This window comes from Silene latifolia, chromosome Y (assembly GCF_048544455.1).
Source record: "Silene latifolia isolate original U9 population chromosome Y, ASM4854445v1, whole genome shotgun sequence".
In the NCBI taxonomy this organism is placed as follows: domain Eukaryota; kingdom Viridiplantae; phylum Streptophyta; class Magnoliopsida; order Caryophyllales; family Caryophyllaceae; genus Silene; species Silene latifolia.
Genome location: NC_133538.1, coordinates 448,541,624 through 448,558,389, shown reverse-complemented (window position 1 = coordinate 448,558,389; position 16,766 = coordinate 448,541,624). Strand labels below are relative to the sequence as shown.

The 16,766-nt window shown below is 37.5% G+C and overlaps 2 protein-coding genes across 2 annotated transcripts; both read right to left on the bottom strand.

Moving 5' to 3' along the window:
* Positions 1-7,254: 7,254 nt before the first annotated feature.
* LOC141632761 (uncharacterized) lies at positions 7,255-8,700 on the bottom strand. Its single transcript, XM_074445276.1, has one exon. It carries the CDS (start codon positions 8,698-8,700, stop codon positions 7,255-7,257), a length of 1,446 nt encoding a protein of 481 aa, XP_074301377.1.
* Positions 8,701-12,258: 3,558 nt separating this feature from the next.
* LOC141632760 (uncharacterized) lies at positions 12,259-13,347 on the bottom strand. Its single transcript, XM_074445275.1, has one exon. It carries the CDS (start codon positions 13,345-13,347, stop codon positions 12,259-12,261), a length of 1,089 nt encoding a protein of 362 aa, XP_074301376.1.
* Between the last annotated feature and the right edge of the window lie 3,419 nt (positions 13,348-16,766).

The following is a 16,766-nucleotide window of genomic DNA, read 5'->3' as shown; positions in this document are numbered from 1 at the left end:
GCATTATCTATATGGGACGACCTTTAAGGTATTTTCTGATCACAAGAGTCTCAAGTACATCTTCACTCAAAAGGAGTTGAACATGAGACAAAGGAGGTGGATGGAGTTGATTGGGGATTATGACATGGATATTATATACCATGAAGGGAAAGACAATGTGGTTATAGATGCTTTGAGCAGGAAGAGTGTGCATTCCTTATGCACAACTATATCTTTGATGAGATTGAGAGATGAGGTGGGGAAGTTCGGGATACATATGATCCAGAAAAGGGAAGCTATGGGAGATTTGACAATGCAGCCAGACGTTTATGAGGAAATTCGCAGTAAATAGGCGTTGGATCCCAAGATTGTGGAGTGGAGAGCTGGAGTAGAGAAAGGAACAGTGTCTAGATTCTCTATTCATACAGATGGTAGTATGATATTTGATGGGAGGTGGTGTGTCCCTAATGATGAAGAGTTGAAAAAGATGATCATGACAAAGGCTCATTGCACACCATACTCGGTACATCCAGGCGGTGACAATCTATACAAAGATTTGAAGAAGACTTGTTGGTGGCCTAGGATGAGGAAAGAAACAGCTGAGTTCGTGGCTCATTGTTTGACATGTTAGAGAGTGAACGGGGAGCAACGATGACCACAAGGTAAGATTCAGTCTCTTGAGGTACCTGAGTGGAAGTGGGAGTCCATTTCTATGGATTTTATCGTGGGTTTACCAAAGAGTCGCCAGGGTAATAACATGATATGCGTTATAGTGGATCGACTGACCAAGTCAGCTCATTTTGTGCCAATGAAAGATACATGGACTAAGACACAGTTAGCTATGGCTTATCGGAAGAACGTGGTTCGACTGCATGGGGTGCCTAAGGACATAGTATCTGATAGAGATTCGAGATACATCTCACGATTTTGGAAAGAGTTGTAGGAGTCTTTGGGAACTACCTTAAAGATGAGTACAACATTTCATCCTGCGACAGATGGCCAGACGGAGAGGACCATCAAGACTCAAGAGGATATGTTGCGAGCTTGTGTTATGGATTTTCTTGGTAGCTGGGAACAGAGGTTAGATCTGTTTGAGTTTTCTTACAATAACAGCTATCACACCAGTATTGGCATGGTGCCATTTGAGGCTCTATATGGGAGGAGATGTAGGAGTCCGATTTGTTGGGACGAAAGTGCTGAGGCAGTGGTTTTAGGATCAGCGATGGTACATGAGATGGTGGAACAGATTAAGCTGATCAGACAGAGGATGAGAGCGGCCTAGGATCGACAAAAGAGTTATGCTGATCTACATCGACGGGATATAGAGTTTCAGGTTGGGGACAAGGTTCTTTTGAAAGTGTCTCCTATGCGTGGGGTCATGAGATTTGGTAAGAAAGGGAAGTTGAGCCAGAAGTTCATAGGACCGTATGAGATCTTAGACCGTGTGGGTGAGGTTGCTTATCGGTTGGCTTTACCGTCTGCTTTGGATAGGGTACATAATGTGTTTCATGTGTCTCGGCTGCGGAAGTATATTAGTGATCCGTCACATGTGTTAGAGGTAGAGAACATAGACCTGGATGAGTCCTTGTCTTATCTTGAGGTGCCTAAACAGATTCTTGATCGAAAGGTTAGGAAAACTAGACATGGTGAGACAGTGTTGCTTAAGGTTCTTTGGTCTAACCATGAGGTTTAGGAGGCTACATAAGAGGCGGAAGAGACTATGAAAGAGCGGTATCCGTCTCTTTTTTATCAGGTATGTATGGTTACGGGGACGTAACCTTATTTCTTTTAGGAGGTAGAAGATGGTCGCATAGAGTTTTTACATGTTTTATGTTGATTTTGAGTCACATAGAGTTGTTTTGAGTCGGGTTGTGTTGGTTTGGAAAGTATGTTTTGGAGTTTTATGTTGAGTTTTGTTCATGTTGTTGTGTCGGGAGGATGTTAGTGTGCCTTTGTTTTGGTGGTGGTTTGAACTTCGAGGACGAAGTTCTTTTTAAGGAGGGAAGACTGTAATACTACGGTTTCATGAGTCTTAGGGCACTCTATCGAGTGGGGCTTACTCTGTCGAGTAAGTTGGTTTTTACGCAAAACAGTAGTCTGCCTGTAGGCTACTCGATCGAGTAAGCCTGGCACTCGATCGAGTAAGGGTCACTCGATCGAGTAAGTGACTTACTCGATCGAGTAAGTCGGTTATCGGGTGATTTTCGACGGGCTTGTTAATAATGCGGATTAATATATAATGTTTCGTCATCTTTTTCCTAAAACACTTTTACAAACCTAAAAGCACAAAAAGGAGAAGATCTAAGTTACGTTGCTTCATCTCATCGCATTATTAGCAAATCCCGGAGCTTGAGGTGTCGGTTTTCATTGTTCTTTATACCATTATGATCCTTGCGTCGTGGGTAAGTTCTATATATCATTTTTATATCATTTGGTTAATGTTGGTTAAACCCTAATTTGGGGATTTTGGGGTTTTTATGATTATGTGGTTACGGTAGTGATTATATGTATGTGTGTATAGGAGGAGGCTTTGTTGAGGAGGGATTCTGAGTAGCTGCTTAGATCGTCTAATTTCGTGTTGCTTTCTAGGTAGGGTTTCCCTACTTGGTATTAATTACATGATGTGTGTGGTGGTTGTATTGTGATTATTGATTAATTATATTTCTGGTGATTGTGACGGTTGTTGGTTATATCGTTGATTGTTGTTGTTGTATAACTGTCTATGATATTCGGGGCGCGTCCCTGGCTTAGTGGAGTCACTTGCGGGAGTGGCTTCACACCCTTGGTTCGCCTCCTGTGGAACCCGCCACATGAGAGATGTGCACATTAAGGAAACTTGGGTTATTCGCCCAGTGGTTGATGAGCGGGCATTTGGTGGGTACGGCTGCGGTCCCCCACTGGCGGTGTGGAGTACTTGTTGCGATGGGTACTCTGGCAGGACTACACACTTTATTGTGTAGTCAGTTGTGTGGAGATTGATTATATAGACAGGAGACTAACGTGTTGATTGAGCTATTTGGCATTTGTTTCACTGTGGTTTATATCGTGTAATTAGTACTGACCCCGTTTAATTGTTTTAAAAACTGTGGTGATCTATTCGGGGGTGGTTAGCAGTTATTGAGCAGGTATGATATGACGCATATGGGATAGCTGGGATGGGTCATCATGTGGCAGTTAGAAGAGTCTTCCGCTGTGTCAGACGATGTCTTTTAGTTGTGACAGTTTTATTAGTAGACAGTTTTGGAATTGATGTATTTCAGTTAACAGTTTTGGGATTTGAATGTGTAATCGCTTAAATCGTTTATGCCTTTAAATTATGTTTCTTCATTGTCTTATGATTATTATTGCCTCGGGTAACCGAGATGTTGACGTTCTTATACCTAAGTGGTCCTGGTAAGGCACTTGGAGTATGGGGGTGTCACAGCATATTGTTTTTATTGCATTCCAGTTTGCTCGTTTTATTTTTGCATGCAATGTTTATTTTAATTTCAAAATTCAAAATCTCAAAAAAATTATAAAATTCGGAAATATAAAAAAACTTCACGTTTATTTATTCATATAGGTTGAGTCGGAATGGTAGTTTCCGATGATAAAATTGCACTACACTTAGTCATTTTGCTTAAGCCTTGCATAAACTAACATCTTTTAGTACGTCTTTTGCATAATCTACGAGTTTTTGTTTTAAATTAGCTGAACGAATAGACTAGACTTGAAATTTTGGCAACCTACTTATAAATTCTAAGGAATTAAAGCTTAATAAACTGGTGTCATCCATGACCAGTTCATGTAGAATTGTGAGTAGTTACTCCTTGCATAACATGTAACATTAAATTGCATAAGTATGAAATTCAATTGCTTTTTGCCTGCATACATTTGGGTTAGTGGCCGGTGTCACACGTAGGAGAGGTTCTTACATACCCCTTTATTTCATTGTTACCCATTAACTCCACATTAGCCAAATTTGCCTTTTTTACCCTTAACTACATCCAAACTTAGCCTGCCTTGCCAAGCTAGTTTAGCGTTTGTTTTGCGGGTATATCATTTATTGTGTCAAATTTGGTTTGCACTGTAAAGTTGGGAGTTGGTAGTTTTGGAAAAGAAGAATGTTGAAAAAAAAAAGTCGAAAAGAAAAATAAAACGAAAAAAAGAAAAAAACGGAAAAGAAAAAAAAGAGAAAAAAAGAAGGAAAAAAATAAGTTTATTTTACTCCTATGTTGCTAATTCTATTATATAAGGAGTTTAATATTTTGGTTGAGTGAGTTGTTTGCCAAATAAAGGCATTTGTGCTTAAGTTTGATGGTTTTGAAGCGGGATGATGTATTATTGGTTTTGTTTAGGTTACTAGCTTGGCTTATACCTCTACATATCCAAAATGTTTTGCCCCTTCTTACCCATTGCCTCACTTTTCCAAACTTTTGTAAGCATTCGGCATGTGACAGGACCTTGATTGGATGGAATGTATGTGTACGGTGGCTAGAATTGTTTATCATATTAGATTGCATGCATGTTTATGTAGGTCATAGTTTAGGTTCGCGACTATATTTTTCTTTCTCTCTTACAGTTATACGCTGACCCTTTGCTTCATTGAGAGAGAGAGTGACTCATGAGAGTCCAATTTTGAAGGTCTTGCAAGGTCGACGGTTCAGCTATTTTTATAAACATCTTCATAACTCGTTTGCATTTGACATTGTTGTTACAAGTGTTAGTTTATTTGCATTAAATTGGTTTAAGTAGACGATTTATAGCTAGCTCTGAGCTTAACTCCATTCCATTAGGTCCTTAGTTGCATATAGTTTGCTTGGGGACAAGCAAAGGTTTGGTTTGGGGAAGTTTGATGTGTGCTATTTATATAAACTCTTTGTGATTATTTTGCACGCATTTCTATGCGATTCCCGTAGTTTTAGGCTACGAAATGCGCCGAATAGTCTACTTTGGTTTGTTTGGCTTTAATTGCAGGAATGGACCCAGAAGGAGCAAAACTGAGCTTGGAACTGCCCTTATAGCTTGCATTTAGGAGATGGATGGAATTGGAGGGAGAATACTTCTACCTTGGGAAGCGTGAACTCGTTTTGGAAGCTAGCCAACATCCTATGTACTGACTCAGTGGTAGTTAACTCGATTGAACTCGTTGCTGACTTAATTGCTCGATGGAAACCTTTTTTATGCTGAAGATTCCTCGATCGAACTCCTGCTATGTTCGATCTAGAAGAGGGATTATGGTGTTCCTCGATCGAGCAGGTTTTATGCTCGATCGAGAGGATTTTTGCTGGAGTTATTCGATCGAGTAGTTTCAATATGCTCGATCGAATAGCTTGTGATCTGACGCAAGATTTTATTGCGTAAACTTATTTACTTATTATGTTAGTTATCTTATTTAAGGAATAAATATCTATCTTATAAAAAGGAGATACCTAATTAGGTTTAGGCATTCATTCTTATTTCCACGATTGAGGGCATTCATTCTTATTTCCACGATTGGCAGTAGATTAGAGTAGAATAGTATTGCGTAGTTCTCTTCTCCTATTTTCCGGATCTTAAACTCTGTAATTTCACTTCCCTTCTCTTAATTCTAGTATTAATTCTTTACCCCTTTGCATCTCCAATTCTCTTATTCCCTTAATTTCTCTTCCTTCAATCTCTTTGTTAATTTAGTTTATGTTATTTCGTTTCGTCCCTCTTATTATTATGTTATTATTAATTATTGCTTTAGTTGATATTAGTTTCGGTAATTTCATTATGCATAGCTAATTTCTCGCTAGGATTTAGGGGAATCGATGAATTGATGATAGCTGCTAATTAGGTTTACAGATCTGTTGTCAGTATCATGTCTTTGTTGTTATAAGCAACATTTAATGAGGATTAGACGGTTAATGCGCATAATTGTTCTAGTTATTTTTGGCAAACCCGGACCTAGATCGAAAGATTGGAAGGAGTGAGACCCGCTACATTCTTTAGGATACTCTAATGAGGGCGAAAGTTAAGTTAGTAGTATTTTAGGGCAAATAGAGGACCGAAAGGACGTATTCACTTTCCCTTAGACTAATACATGTGATTGATCTGTGACCTTAGCTGCAATTATCTGGCATTCATTGATGAACCGACATCCTAGTCCCTTTCTCTTATCTGTTAGACTCTTTTAATTTTCGCTGTTAGTTTAGTTATCATATCTAAACCCCCATTTGTGACACCGACTGACTTAGATTAGCAAGTAGATAACAACATAGCCTCCCTGTGGATTCGACCCCGACTTCCCTAGCTGCATTAGTTAGAGACCCCTCGGGTTTATCTTTAATAGGGTTGCGACAGCCCTCATCACTAGATATTTAACAAACGTCACTTGTTAAACATCATACTACTTAGCACCATAATTACTTCAAAAATTGATCTTGAAACACGGTGTAATTTCAACAAATTAACACATTTGTAATAATAGCCATACATTATGGAGACGAGAATATCATTCGCAATTAATTTTCATTATTACATCCATTAAAAATACCAATATGAGAATAACGGAGTAAACTATACATAAAACTAATGTTTCCGGCCCACAACCATACCCACCGACAACAACAACCACTTTCCCCTTTTTGGCGACGGAATTCTTATATTTAATTGATGTTTCCGGCCCGAAATATCTCGATGAAGTACCAAATATTCTTGCCTTTTTGAAATGTTCTATTTTGTAGATCTGGAATAATAAAGTCAGCTTTTTCATAATTTTACCACACCAGAAATCAAATGGCGATGAGATATCCACGCCGGCATGCACAGTACTTCGGAGGCAACCAAGTCAAGCACCACACCAAAACGCGAGCCGAATCAAGTCAAATCTAGGTCGTTTGGGTTCAAACCTTACGAGTTCAATGTATCTTAAGCGAACCCATCGTTGTACTGACCCGACTCCATCGTGCTTACGAGCGCAGCACCACCGTGGTCGCCGGACATACGCCGGTATTGTGTCGGCGTGATGTTGCTTGTCATTGTCGGCGGCAGCAAGTTGAGGCTAGAAAGAGGAAGAGAAGGAAAGAGGCTGGTGTGTTGTTCGTCCATGGCATGATTGACGAAAGTGTCACAGGGAGAATTAGTGTCTGTTGCTGGTTATCGGCGCAGCTAGCGGTGGTGGAAGGTTATGGTTTGTGGTCAGGGGCGGAGCCAGGTTTCAAAAGGTGGGGTAGCGGAAAAAAATAGAGTATAAACGAAAAAGCAATTGTATCAAAAAACAACAATATAAGTTTTAGAATTTCAAATTACAAACTTAACAGTAATATTAATCTATTCTAATCGTAACCGACGAGTTCTCATATTCTGAAAATTGTTTACAATCTCATCGTCGGTCACGTTACAAAATAAATCCCTTTCGATAAAAGTAACTAAATTATTATTCAACAAAGCATCTCTCATGCTATTACGAACTTTATTTTTTATATAGGTCATCGCCGAAAACGCTCTTTCCACACTTGTCGTCGCTACAGGTAGAATCAAGACGAGTTTAAGAAGTAAGTACACCTTTGAGTGTACCAAATCTTTCTTCGTTTCAACAAGCATCATGGAAAGCTCATTTAGACTCTTTAAATTCCAAAATCTATCATCATGTCTTATATCTTCATAGAAATTTCCAAGTTGATATTCAAAGTGCTTCAAGTCAGCACTTGAAAATTCACTAGGATAGAATTTAGCAAGTTCAACCAACTTGCTAATGTCAAAGGAAGAAAATCGATCACTAGGATTGAAGCAAGACATACATATAAGTAATTCTTTACTAACCTCATCAAATCGGCTATCAATTTCGTGCAAAATTTGATCAATCAAGCTTAAAAACAAGTCAATCCGAAAATGACGAAGATTATCCACTTCTGTCCTACCACGCTTGTACCTTCCCGGAACGACATACCTGTCACTCATGGAAGGAACGGGAATTTCATGTTTGAGACAAAATGACGTAACCTTCTCCATATGATTTTCCCACCCATCATCTCTAATCTTCTGCAAATTTCTTTTTGTCACACCGATAAGAGCCACAACATTCACAATATTTTGCTCCCTCTTTTGTAAAGCTAAACTCAACGTATTAGTAATCCCAAGAATAGCGATCATCAATAGTCCAATAAAGACATAATCAAATGTTTGCATAGTATATGCTAACTTCTCCACCTTTACAAGCTCAATGCCATCACAAAATTCTCCAATAGAATCAAGAACATCAATAATGGTGGAAAAATGATCAAACACACTCAAAATAGTTTTAAAGTGAGATCCCCAACGAGTATCACCGGGCCTACTCAAGCCTTTCTCTTGATTTAACCCACTTCCAGAGACAAGTTCTCCCATTTGTAATTCTTTTAGAACATGTTTGACTTGTTTCTCACGAATAATGTGTTTACGTTTAGAGGATCCTCCAAGTACATTTAATAAAATGGAAAGTGAATAAAAAAGCACACCACAATCAGCATTTTTCTTTACCACTGTAACAAGAGTTAATTGAAGTTGTTGGGCAAAACAGTGGACATAATAGGCACATGGAGACTCTTTTATGATTAAGGTTTTAAGGCCATTAATTGAGCCACGCATATTGCTAGCACCATCATAACCTTGACCTCGAACACTAGAAAGAGTAAGAGAGTGCTCAAGAAGTAATGTACCAATGGCAGCTTTAAGGGTCAATGAGGTCGTCTCACCTACATGTACAATACCTAAAAATCTTTCTTTTACTCCTCCCATTTTATCAACATACCGTATGAGCCATCTGTTCTTTATCCGATATATCAGCTGACTCATCAGCAAGAATGCCAAAAAACCAACTATTCAACTCTTCCATTATCTTTTTGGTAGTCTCTTGAGCAAAAGCAGTAATAATATCCTTTTGAATTGGAGGAGAGGCAAGTATACAATTTCCGGATGACTTTTGCAAAATAACTCTTGCCGCATTGTCATCACGTTTTGCTATTAACTTCACAAGTTCAAGAAAATTGCCTCGGTTTAATGATTTCTCACTTTCATCATGACCACGAGAGGCCAAACCATGTAGACAAATGTACATCATTGCTTGAATCGAAGCTTCTAATCGAATACGATAATCACTTTTAACTTCATTTGTAAAGTTTTCAAAGCAACAAGCAATAGACGACTTTTGTCTATTAAAAGCATCAAAATTCTTCATGGCGTTTATTATGAGCACTCTTGTGATTACCAACATGTTTATCTAGTGCTTTGGGTTTATCCCAAGTTCTAAACCCCCCACTTACAAAGATTTCCCTTCCAGATGTAGTGTCACTCTTAAATAAACAACATACAAAACAATATGCCCCATCCTTTTCGATACTATACTCCAGCCAAGGTTTAAACTTGTCAAACCATGAAGAGACGGAATTACGCTTTGTTTTAGGAAATTTATAGTCACAAGGTTGACAAGGACCTCTTCGGATATACTCCCTTCTTATTATATCACGATCGTTAATGTGCAAATCAGTCAACTTTCTCCTTAACTCAGGATCTTTTGGAAGAGAACCAATATCAAATTCAGTTAATCTACCTATAATTGGTTCTATAGTAGAACTTGAATTACTTTCCATTTCAATTTCACTATCCTCCGAGTCTTCAATATTAGTTTCAAGATCAGGAATACCAGAATTTATTGTCTCTTCATTAGTTGTTTCCGAAATGTCTACAGATGGTCTTGAATTAGATTGAGTTTGGGCGGCTTCATTACGTTGTTTTTTCGCAAAAAAAACTCGTAATAGGAGTCGTGTTAATTCTCTTCATTTTGAAAATATAATCAAATAGACAAAGCACCACATTAAAACTATTTAATTTAATTATTTACTTATAAATTAGAAGAAAAAGGTTGATTTGATTTAACTTTCTGAATTTAGGGATTCCAAAACCTAATTTTTAAGAACTAGCATGAGTGAATCCTAAACATAAAACAATTAATACAAACATTACTATACTACTTGTCTACTTCAAGCATAAGTGTAAAGCCTAATTCATTTATTTTTTGATAAAATGTAAGTATATATATAAAAAAATAGTCGCCATATTGTGGAAACCGAGATATATGCCAATAATACACTATATCTCAGCCCACCATATACACCAAGTCCACAACCTTATATCGGCCCAAAAACAAGAACCACAACAAAGAACAACAAAAACCAGATCAAACAACACAAAACAGATATGTCCTAACCCTAGTTTTTGTCACTCTCAGACTATAATCTTCATCGTCTTCATCGGTCCTCAAAAAAAGATCACATCACTCAACCTCTTCCTCCTAAAAGCTTTTCAATCCAGATGACATCAGGATGATTATTTTTCCTCCAGTTCTCACCCCGAATCTGCAGCTGTATCTCCTGAATGATCAGACAAGCAAGTCGAGTAGGTCATATCAAGGTAAGCTCATGTTTACTGAGAATCCGCTGTCTCCATATATGATAGAGGCACGCGTTAATGGTGGCGTTTAGGATATCTAATTGTAGCTTTGTTCCAGATCTCGCAAGTCTCCAATTAAGAATATCCTGAGTTGGTAACGAGATGCCAATCCAATTACCAACCTGGAGAAGTACAGCTCGACTGTAACTGCAAGCAAAGAAAAGATGATCCACGCTCTCCGTTGCTGCACCACAAACATAACAGGTATCATCAGCACATATCCCCAGCCCATATAATTTTTTATTAGTATTCATATTACCATGGTGGTAAACCCAGGCCAAGAAACTGTGCTTTGGTATATTCCATTTATTCCAAACCATTGTATGCCAAGACACCTCAGTAGCTCTTTCCCTTAAGAAATCGTATCCCTTTGCAATAGTATATCCATTTTGAGGTGTATTCTCCCATATATTCTGTTGATAGGCTTGTTGGAATCTCACCCTGACCTGACATACTTTCCTCCAATACCAAGAGGAGTAATTGGTAGGATAACAAGTATGCCAGTCAGTCCCTTTAAGGTAGGTGTGATTGACCCATCGTACCCAAAGAATATCAAATTTAGTAGCAATCCACCAAACCAACTTACCTACAGCTGCCATATTCCAAAGTGAGTCTTGCTTGAGCCCAAGCCCCCCTTCCTTTTTAGGTTTACAGAATTTTCCAGGCCACTAGAGGGGATCTCATGAAGTCAAACCCACCATCCCATAGGAAATTTCTGCAAACACACTCTATGTGGCTAACAATCCCAGCAGGCAGTACAAACATTTGAGCCCAATAATTATGGAAGGTCTTAAGGACTGATCTGACCAAAACTAACCTCCCAGTGTAGGATAGTTTCTTGGCCCCTATGGATCTTATTCTGTTAACAATTTTATCAATCAAGGGCTTACAATCCTTAGAAGTGAGCCTAGTAGTTTCGATAGGAACCCCTAGGTTCCTGAAAGGGAGCTTACCTTCAATTAGGCCTGAGACTTGCAAAATATGATTTTTTAAGCCAGCTGGAACCCCATTAAAGTACACATTGGACTTCCCCTTGCTCATCTTTAAACCTGAAGAACTGGAAAAGGTAGCAAAAGTTCTAAGTATCAGCATCATTGAGTTTGCATTCCCTTTGCAAAATAAAAGCAGGTCATCCGCAAACATCAAGTGAGTGAGTCTCATAGGTTTGCACAAGGGGTGATAATTGAACTTCCTAGTCTCAGTAATGTAGTTGAGAAGCCTAGTGAGGTACTCCATACAAATTGTGAAAAGGAGAGGGGAAAGAGGATCCCCTTGCCTTAAGCCCCTTTGCCCCTTAAAAAAAAACCAAACATGTTGCCATTGAGGTTGATGGAGTAAGTAGAAGTAGAGACACATTGCATTATCCACCCTCTGAAAACATCTGGAAACTTGAGAGAAGTTAACATTTGGTCAAGGAAATCCCATTCAATTGTGTCATATGCCTTTTGGAGATCCATTTTAATCAGGCATCTGGGGGAGATAGCATCCTTCTCATACATTCTGATTATATCTTGACAAATAAGGATATTTTCCATTATACTCCTGCCATGAATAAAACCACCCTGTGTTTGGGAGATGAGATATGGGAGCACAAGGGCCAATCTATTGCATAAAATCTTAGAAATGCATGTATAGAGCACATTACAACACGCAATGGATCTAAATTGAAGCACAGTGGAAGGCCTGGAAACTTTAGGGATTAAAGTTATAAGAGTGGCGTTCAATTGTTTGAGGAGCTAACCAGAGTGAAAAAAATCAGAGATGGCCTCACTGACCTCCTCCCCAATTATGTCCCAAGTGTCCTTGAAAAATTTACTAGAGTACCCATCAGGTCCTGAGGCCTTATTATTAGGGATATGAAACATGACCTCTTTTTTTCTCAGCCTGTGTTACAGGTTGCATAAGCATAAGAACATGGGCCTCAGAACAAGTCCTCCCCTTTTTGACAACTGCATCTATGACATTATTGCTAGAAGTTTTTGATCCCAACAGCAACTGATAGTACATTAGGAAAGCCTGCTGGATGCCTTGTTCTTCAGTATAAAGGTATCCATTATGATCCTTGATTTGTTGAATACCATTATGATTCCTCCTGGACTTGAGGAGACCATGGAAATAGGAAGAATTGGCATCTCCATCTGTCATCCAGTGAGCCTTAGCCTTTTGTTTCAAAAACTTCATTCTAGCCTGATGTAGCCACACAAAATCCTTATTAGCCATAATTTCTTTCCTCACCAGCTCCTCATCCCCAGGATTGTGAATGAATTTCTTTTGGATATCAATTAATTCTTTATGAGCTAAGTCTACCTTGTTTTCCACATCAGAAAACAAGCTCATGTTAAGTAGCTTAAGTTGAGGCTTCAGAAGCTTAAGCTTTCTAGTTACTCTATACATCTTTGTACTCCTAAGGCATTGCTCCCAAATGCTAGAAACACACTCCTTGAACTCAGGTTCTTTACTCCACATATTGTAGTATTTAAAAGATCTATTTTTAGAAGTTGAAGACTCATTCTTACCAACCACACAGGGAGTATGATAAAAAAAACCTTCAGGTAAGAAGTTAGAAAAAACCTGAGGATATTGAATAGACCATACATGATTAATAAACATTCTGTCTAGTCTACTACAAACCCTTGTCTCAGGTGGCTTCTTGTTATTCCAAGTATAGAAAGCCCCTATAGCAGGCATGTCACTCAATAAACAATCATCTAGACAAGCTTGAAAAGGTTCAGCTTCAGCATTAGTAACATTTCCCCCCAACCTCTCAATAGATTGAGTCACACAATTGAAATCTCCTCCTACTGACCATGGTCCAACCAAGGAAGCAGCAGTTCTGTTGAGATTAAGCCAAATATCCTCTCTGTCAGATACCTCATTAAAAGCATAAACCAAAGTGCAATAGAACTTTTGTTGTGTAATAACATTTGTAACTGACATATGAATATATTGAGCATTATATTCCAAGAAATTAATGGCAACAATATTTGGTTTACATAAGACCTATATCCTCCCACCCTTATTGTAAGAAGAATTAGTTGAGACACACTAATCTCTGAAAACCCTACCTACAGTTTTATTCTGATTATGAGGTTTTATTTTGGTCTCCAGGAGACCAAAAAAACCAACTTTATTATTAAGAAGAAAATTATTCACAAAAGTTTGTTTCTCCTCCCTATTTATTCCCCTGACATTCCAAAAACCAAACTTAATCATGGGGTAAGATGAAAGGCTCAATACCACTCAAGTCAATGCCTGTCTTAGGAGAGCTTGTTCCACTGACCACCTCTTTATAAGTTGGAGATGATAGATTATCTGTACTGACATTACCCTTGTCTTGGTGCCTTTATCTGCCTGACAGGGGACATTGATCCCCTGGTCTGAATCTGTTGCCTGAATTCAGGTGTAGTAACAGTTGTACTTATGATCTTCTGCCCGTGTTCCTTAACTTCTATGGCTGCTGATTGTTGTGCAGGTTTGGGTGGACTCAACTCAAGGACTGCTTGTTTTTGGACTGGCTTCCAAACCTTTTTAACTGGTAAGGTCTTACCTGGTTGCCCTCTCCTACAGCTTTTTTTTCATGTCCAATGCGAGAACATTTAGAGCATACACTAGGTTTCCATTCATATTCAACCTTTATTACCACAACTTGTTTGAGTTCATCCAAAAACTTGATTGATTTAGGGAATTTCTGACCCAAATGTAATTCTACCATAAATCTTGCAAAACCAAGTCTTGTTTTTTTATCCGTTGCTTCATCACTCTTGATATATTTTTCAACTAAATTAGCAATCTTTGGCAAGCTTTTACCCAATAATTTTAGGGGCAGTTTCGATAGTCGAATCCAGGCAGGGACACTTTTCACTCCTTCCTTAGTTAAATCAGCATCAGGCAACCACGGCCTGATAATCATAGGTTTGTTATCGAATAAAAAGTGTCCACTCCCGAACACTGCCTGTTTCATTTCATCTGTCTGAAAATGCACTAGAAAGACTCCATTAGGGAGAAAATATATTTTGTCTATATTGTACTTACTCCAAATTCTTTTCAGGATGCTCTCCATAATCTGCCAAGGGGGATTGGCACCTACAATGAAGCCAAACACAGCATTCTGCTAGTATGCCAATTCATCTTGGGCATCATCATCAGTCAGCTGCATCAGTTTCTTAGGCTCCTCATCAAGAATTTGAAGGATCTTCCTCCCATGCCTCTGAAACCAGGCTCCATCACCATCTATTTCCTCTGCTGCCTCCTTTTCTTCATCTGTTTCCTCTACATCCTCCACGAGTATTTCATCAACGGGGATGATTGGAATGCCAGTAATATCATGAATGGATCTTGATTTCTGTCCATCTTCACCATTAGGGCCATTCATTCTTTGGAGTTTTTCAGATTATATTGCAACAGTTGTACTAGAGGACACAGAACTATGATGCTTGCTAACTTTCTTGCTATTGGATGCAATTACCATTGAAATTGAGCACGATTATGGAGAAAAATTATGATGGCATAATTCTCTGTCTCTCTCTAGATTTTCGCTCTAGGGTTTTCCCTATCGATCTTTTAGTTTAATCGATATTACCCGTAATATAAAGCCTAGTTCATATAAAGTAGAGGAAGGATTAAGTATAAGTACCAAAATTTAAGATTAATAGGAATTGGCAAACAAAATTAATTGTAATACAACAATACATAATATAAAAATTAAATACATGGTTACCTCAAAATAGAGTATGTAAGGCTTGAGCCTCAATAACAAATCAACAATGGAGATTGATGAGAATTGAAAAATATTGGGGCCGGGTAACTAGGTAAGAAAATAAGAAACAATAAGATGGAAGGGGAGTTTTGGGATTTGGGAAAAAAGAAGGGAATAAAAAGTTGAATAATAGTTGATTTTTTGGAGAAGTACATAAAATAATAATAAAAATAATACGTCAAAGCTTCCTGCCTTTCTCTAGATGTTATTACTTTTTTTATTTTTTTATTTGTTTCTTTAGAGAAGACCAATTTGATTGGTTGTTGTGGGTAGCAAAAACAATTATCCTTATTTAATTTCTTGGAGTTGGGGTAACATGAGCAACCCCATGTTACCAAGTACATCCGCCCCTGTTTGTGGTAAGCTGGTTGAAAATATGGTTGGTTTATAAATGTTGGAGTGATTGGGTCGTAGGTGAGTTATAAGAGCATGGCCCTTCTGGGTGGATAATAAAAGTCAGCCTTCTATAAGTAGTTCGTATGGTTCGTACCATAACTCAGTTCATACGGGATCCCGCCCCCTATATATATATATATATGTATATATATATATATGTATATATATATATATATATATATATATATATATATATGTATATATATATAGAGAGGGGTTCAAATGAGTCCACCTAAAATGGTGAGTCCACTAAGTCCTCATCTTAGCCATTGATCTTTTAAGATTGATGGTTGAGATTTTAAAATTTTAAGATGGAAACTTTAATGTTTTAGAAATGAAACTTTAATTTATGATTGTAACTTTAATTCTTTATAATTATAACTTTAATATTTAAAATAATTTTATAAATAAAAATTTAGATTTATGTTATAAAATTTGATTTTAAATATATAAAATCAATTTTTGAGTATAACTTTAATATTTTAAGGTGAAACTTTAATGCTAAAAATTGAAACTTTAATTTTTTAGACAATTTTTAATATAAAAATTTAAATTTATTTAATTTTACTGATTTATAAATGAAACTTTAATGTTTTACGAATGAAACTTTAATACTAAAAATCAAAACTTTAATATTTTTAACCAATTTTTAATAAAAAAAATTTGAATTTATTTAATTTATAAATGTAACTTTAATGTTTTACGAGTGAAACTTTAATGCTAAAAATTAAAACTTTAATTATTTTTTGACAATTTCTAATATAAAAATTTGAATTTAGTTAATGTTTGTGATTTATAAATTTTATGAAGGTAACTTTAATGTTTTAAAATTGTAACTTTAGTCGTAATTTTTAAAACTTTATCTTCATTTTTTTTAGGATTGTAATTTGAATTTATGTAATATAAGTCCTTGGTGAGTATAATTAGTCCATATGAAAGCATAACTTTAGTCCATATAAGCGTAACTTTAGTCCGTCTAAGCGTAACTTTAACTCATGCCGCTGAAACTTTATATTAATAACCACCACCCTCATCTCGTCCAGCCACTCGGCCCATGACCACAACGTTAACACAACCACCACCACCTCTAGCCACCAGCCACCACACCCTCCACCGTGACGTCGTCTGGCCTGCAACAACCGCCACCAATCTGAAAAAAAAAAAAACATAGAAGGCCACGACTATAGGCGGCAGCCACGACCTA

Coding starts and splice junctions, on each gene's coding strand:
- LOC141632761 (XM_074445276.1), bottom strand. CDS start 8,700: ATGGGAGGAGTAAAAGAAAGATTTTTAGGTATTGTACATGTAGGTGAG.
- LOC141632760 (XM_074445275.1), bottom strand. CDS start 13,347: ATGTCAGTTACAAATGTTATTACACAACAAAAGTTCTATTGCACTTTG.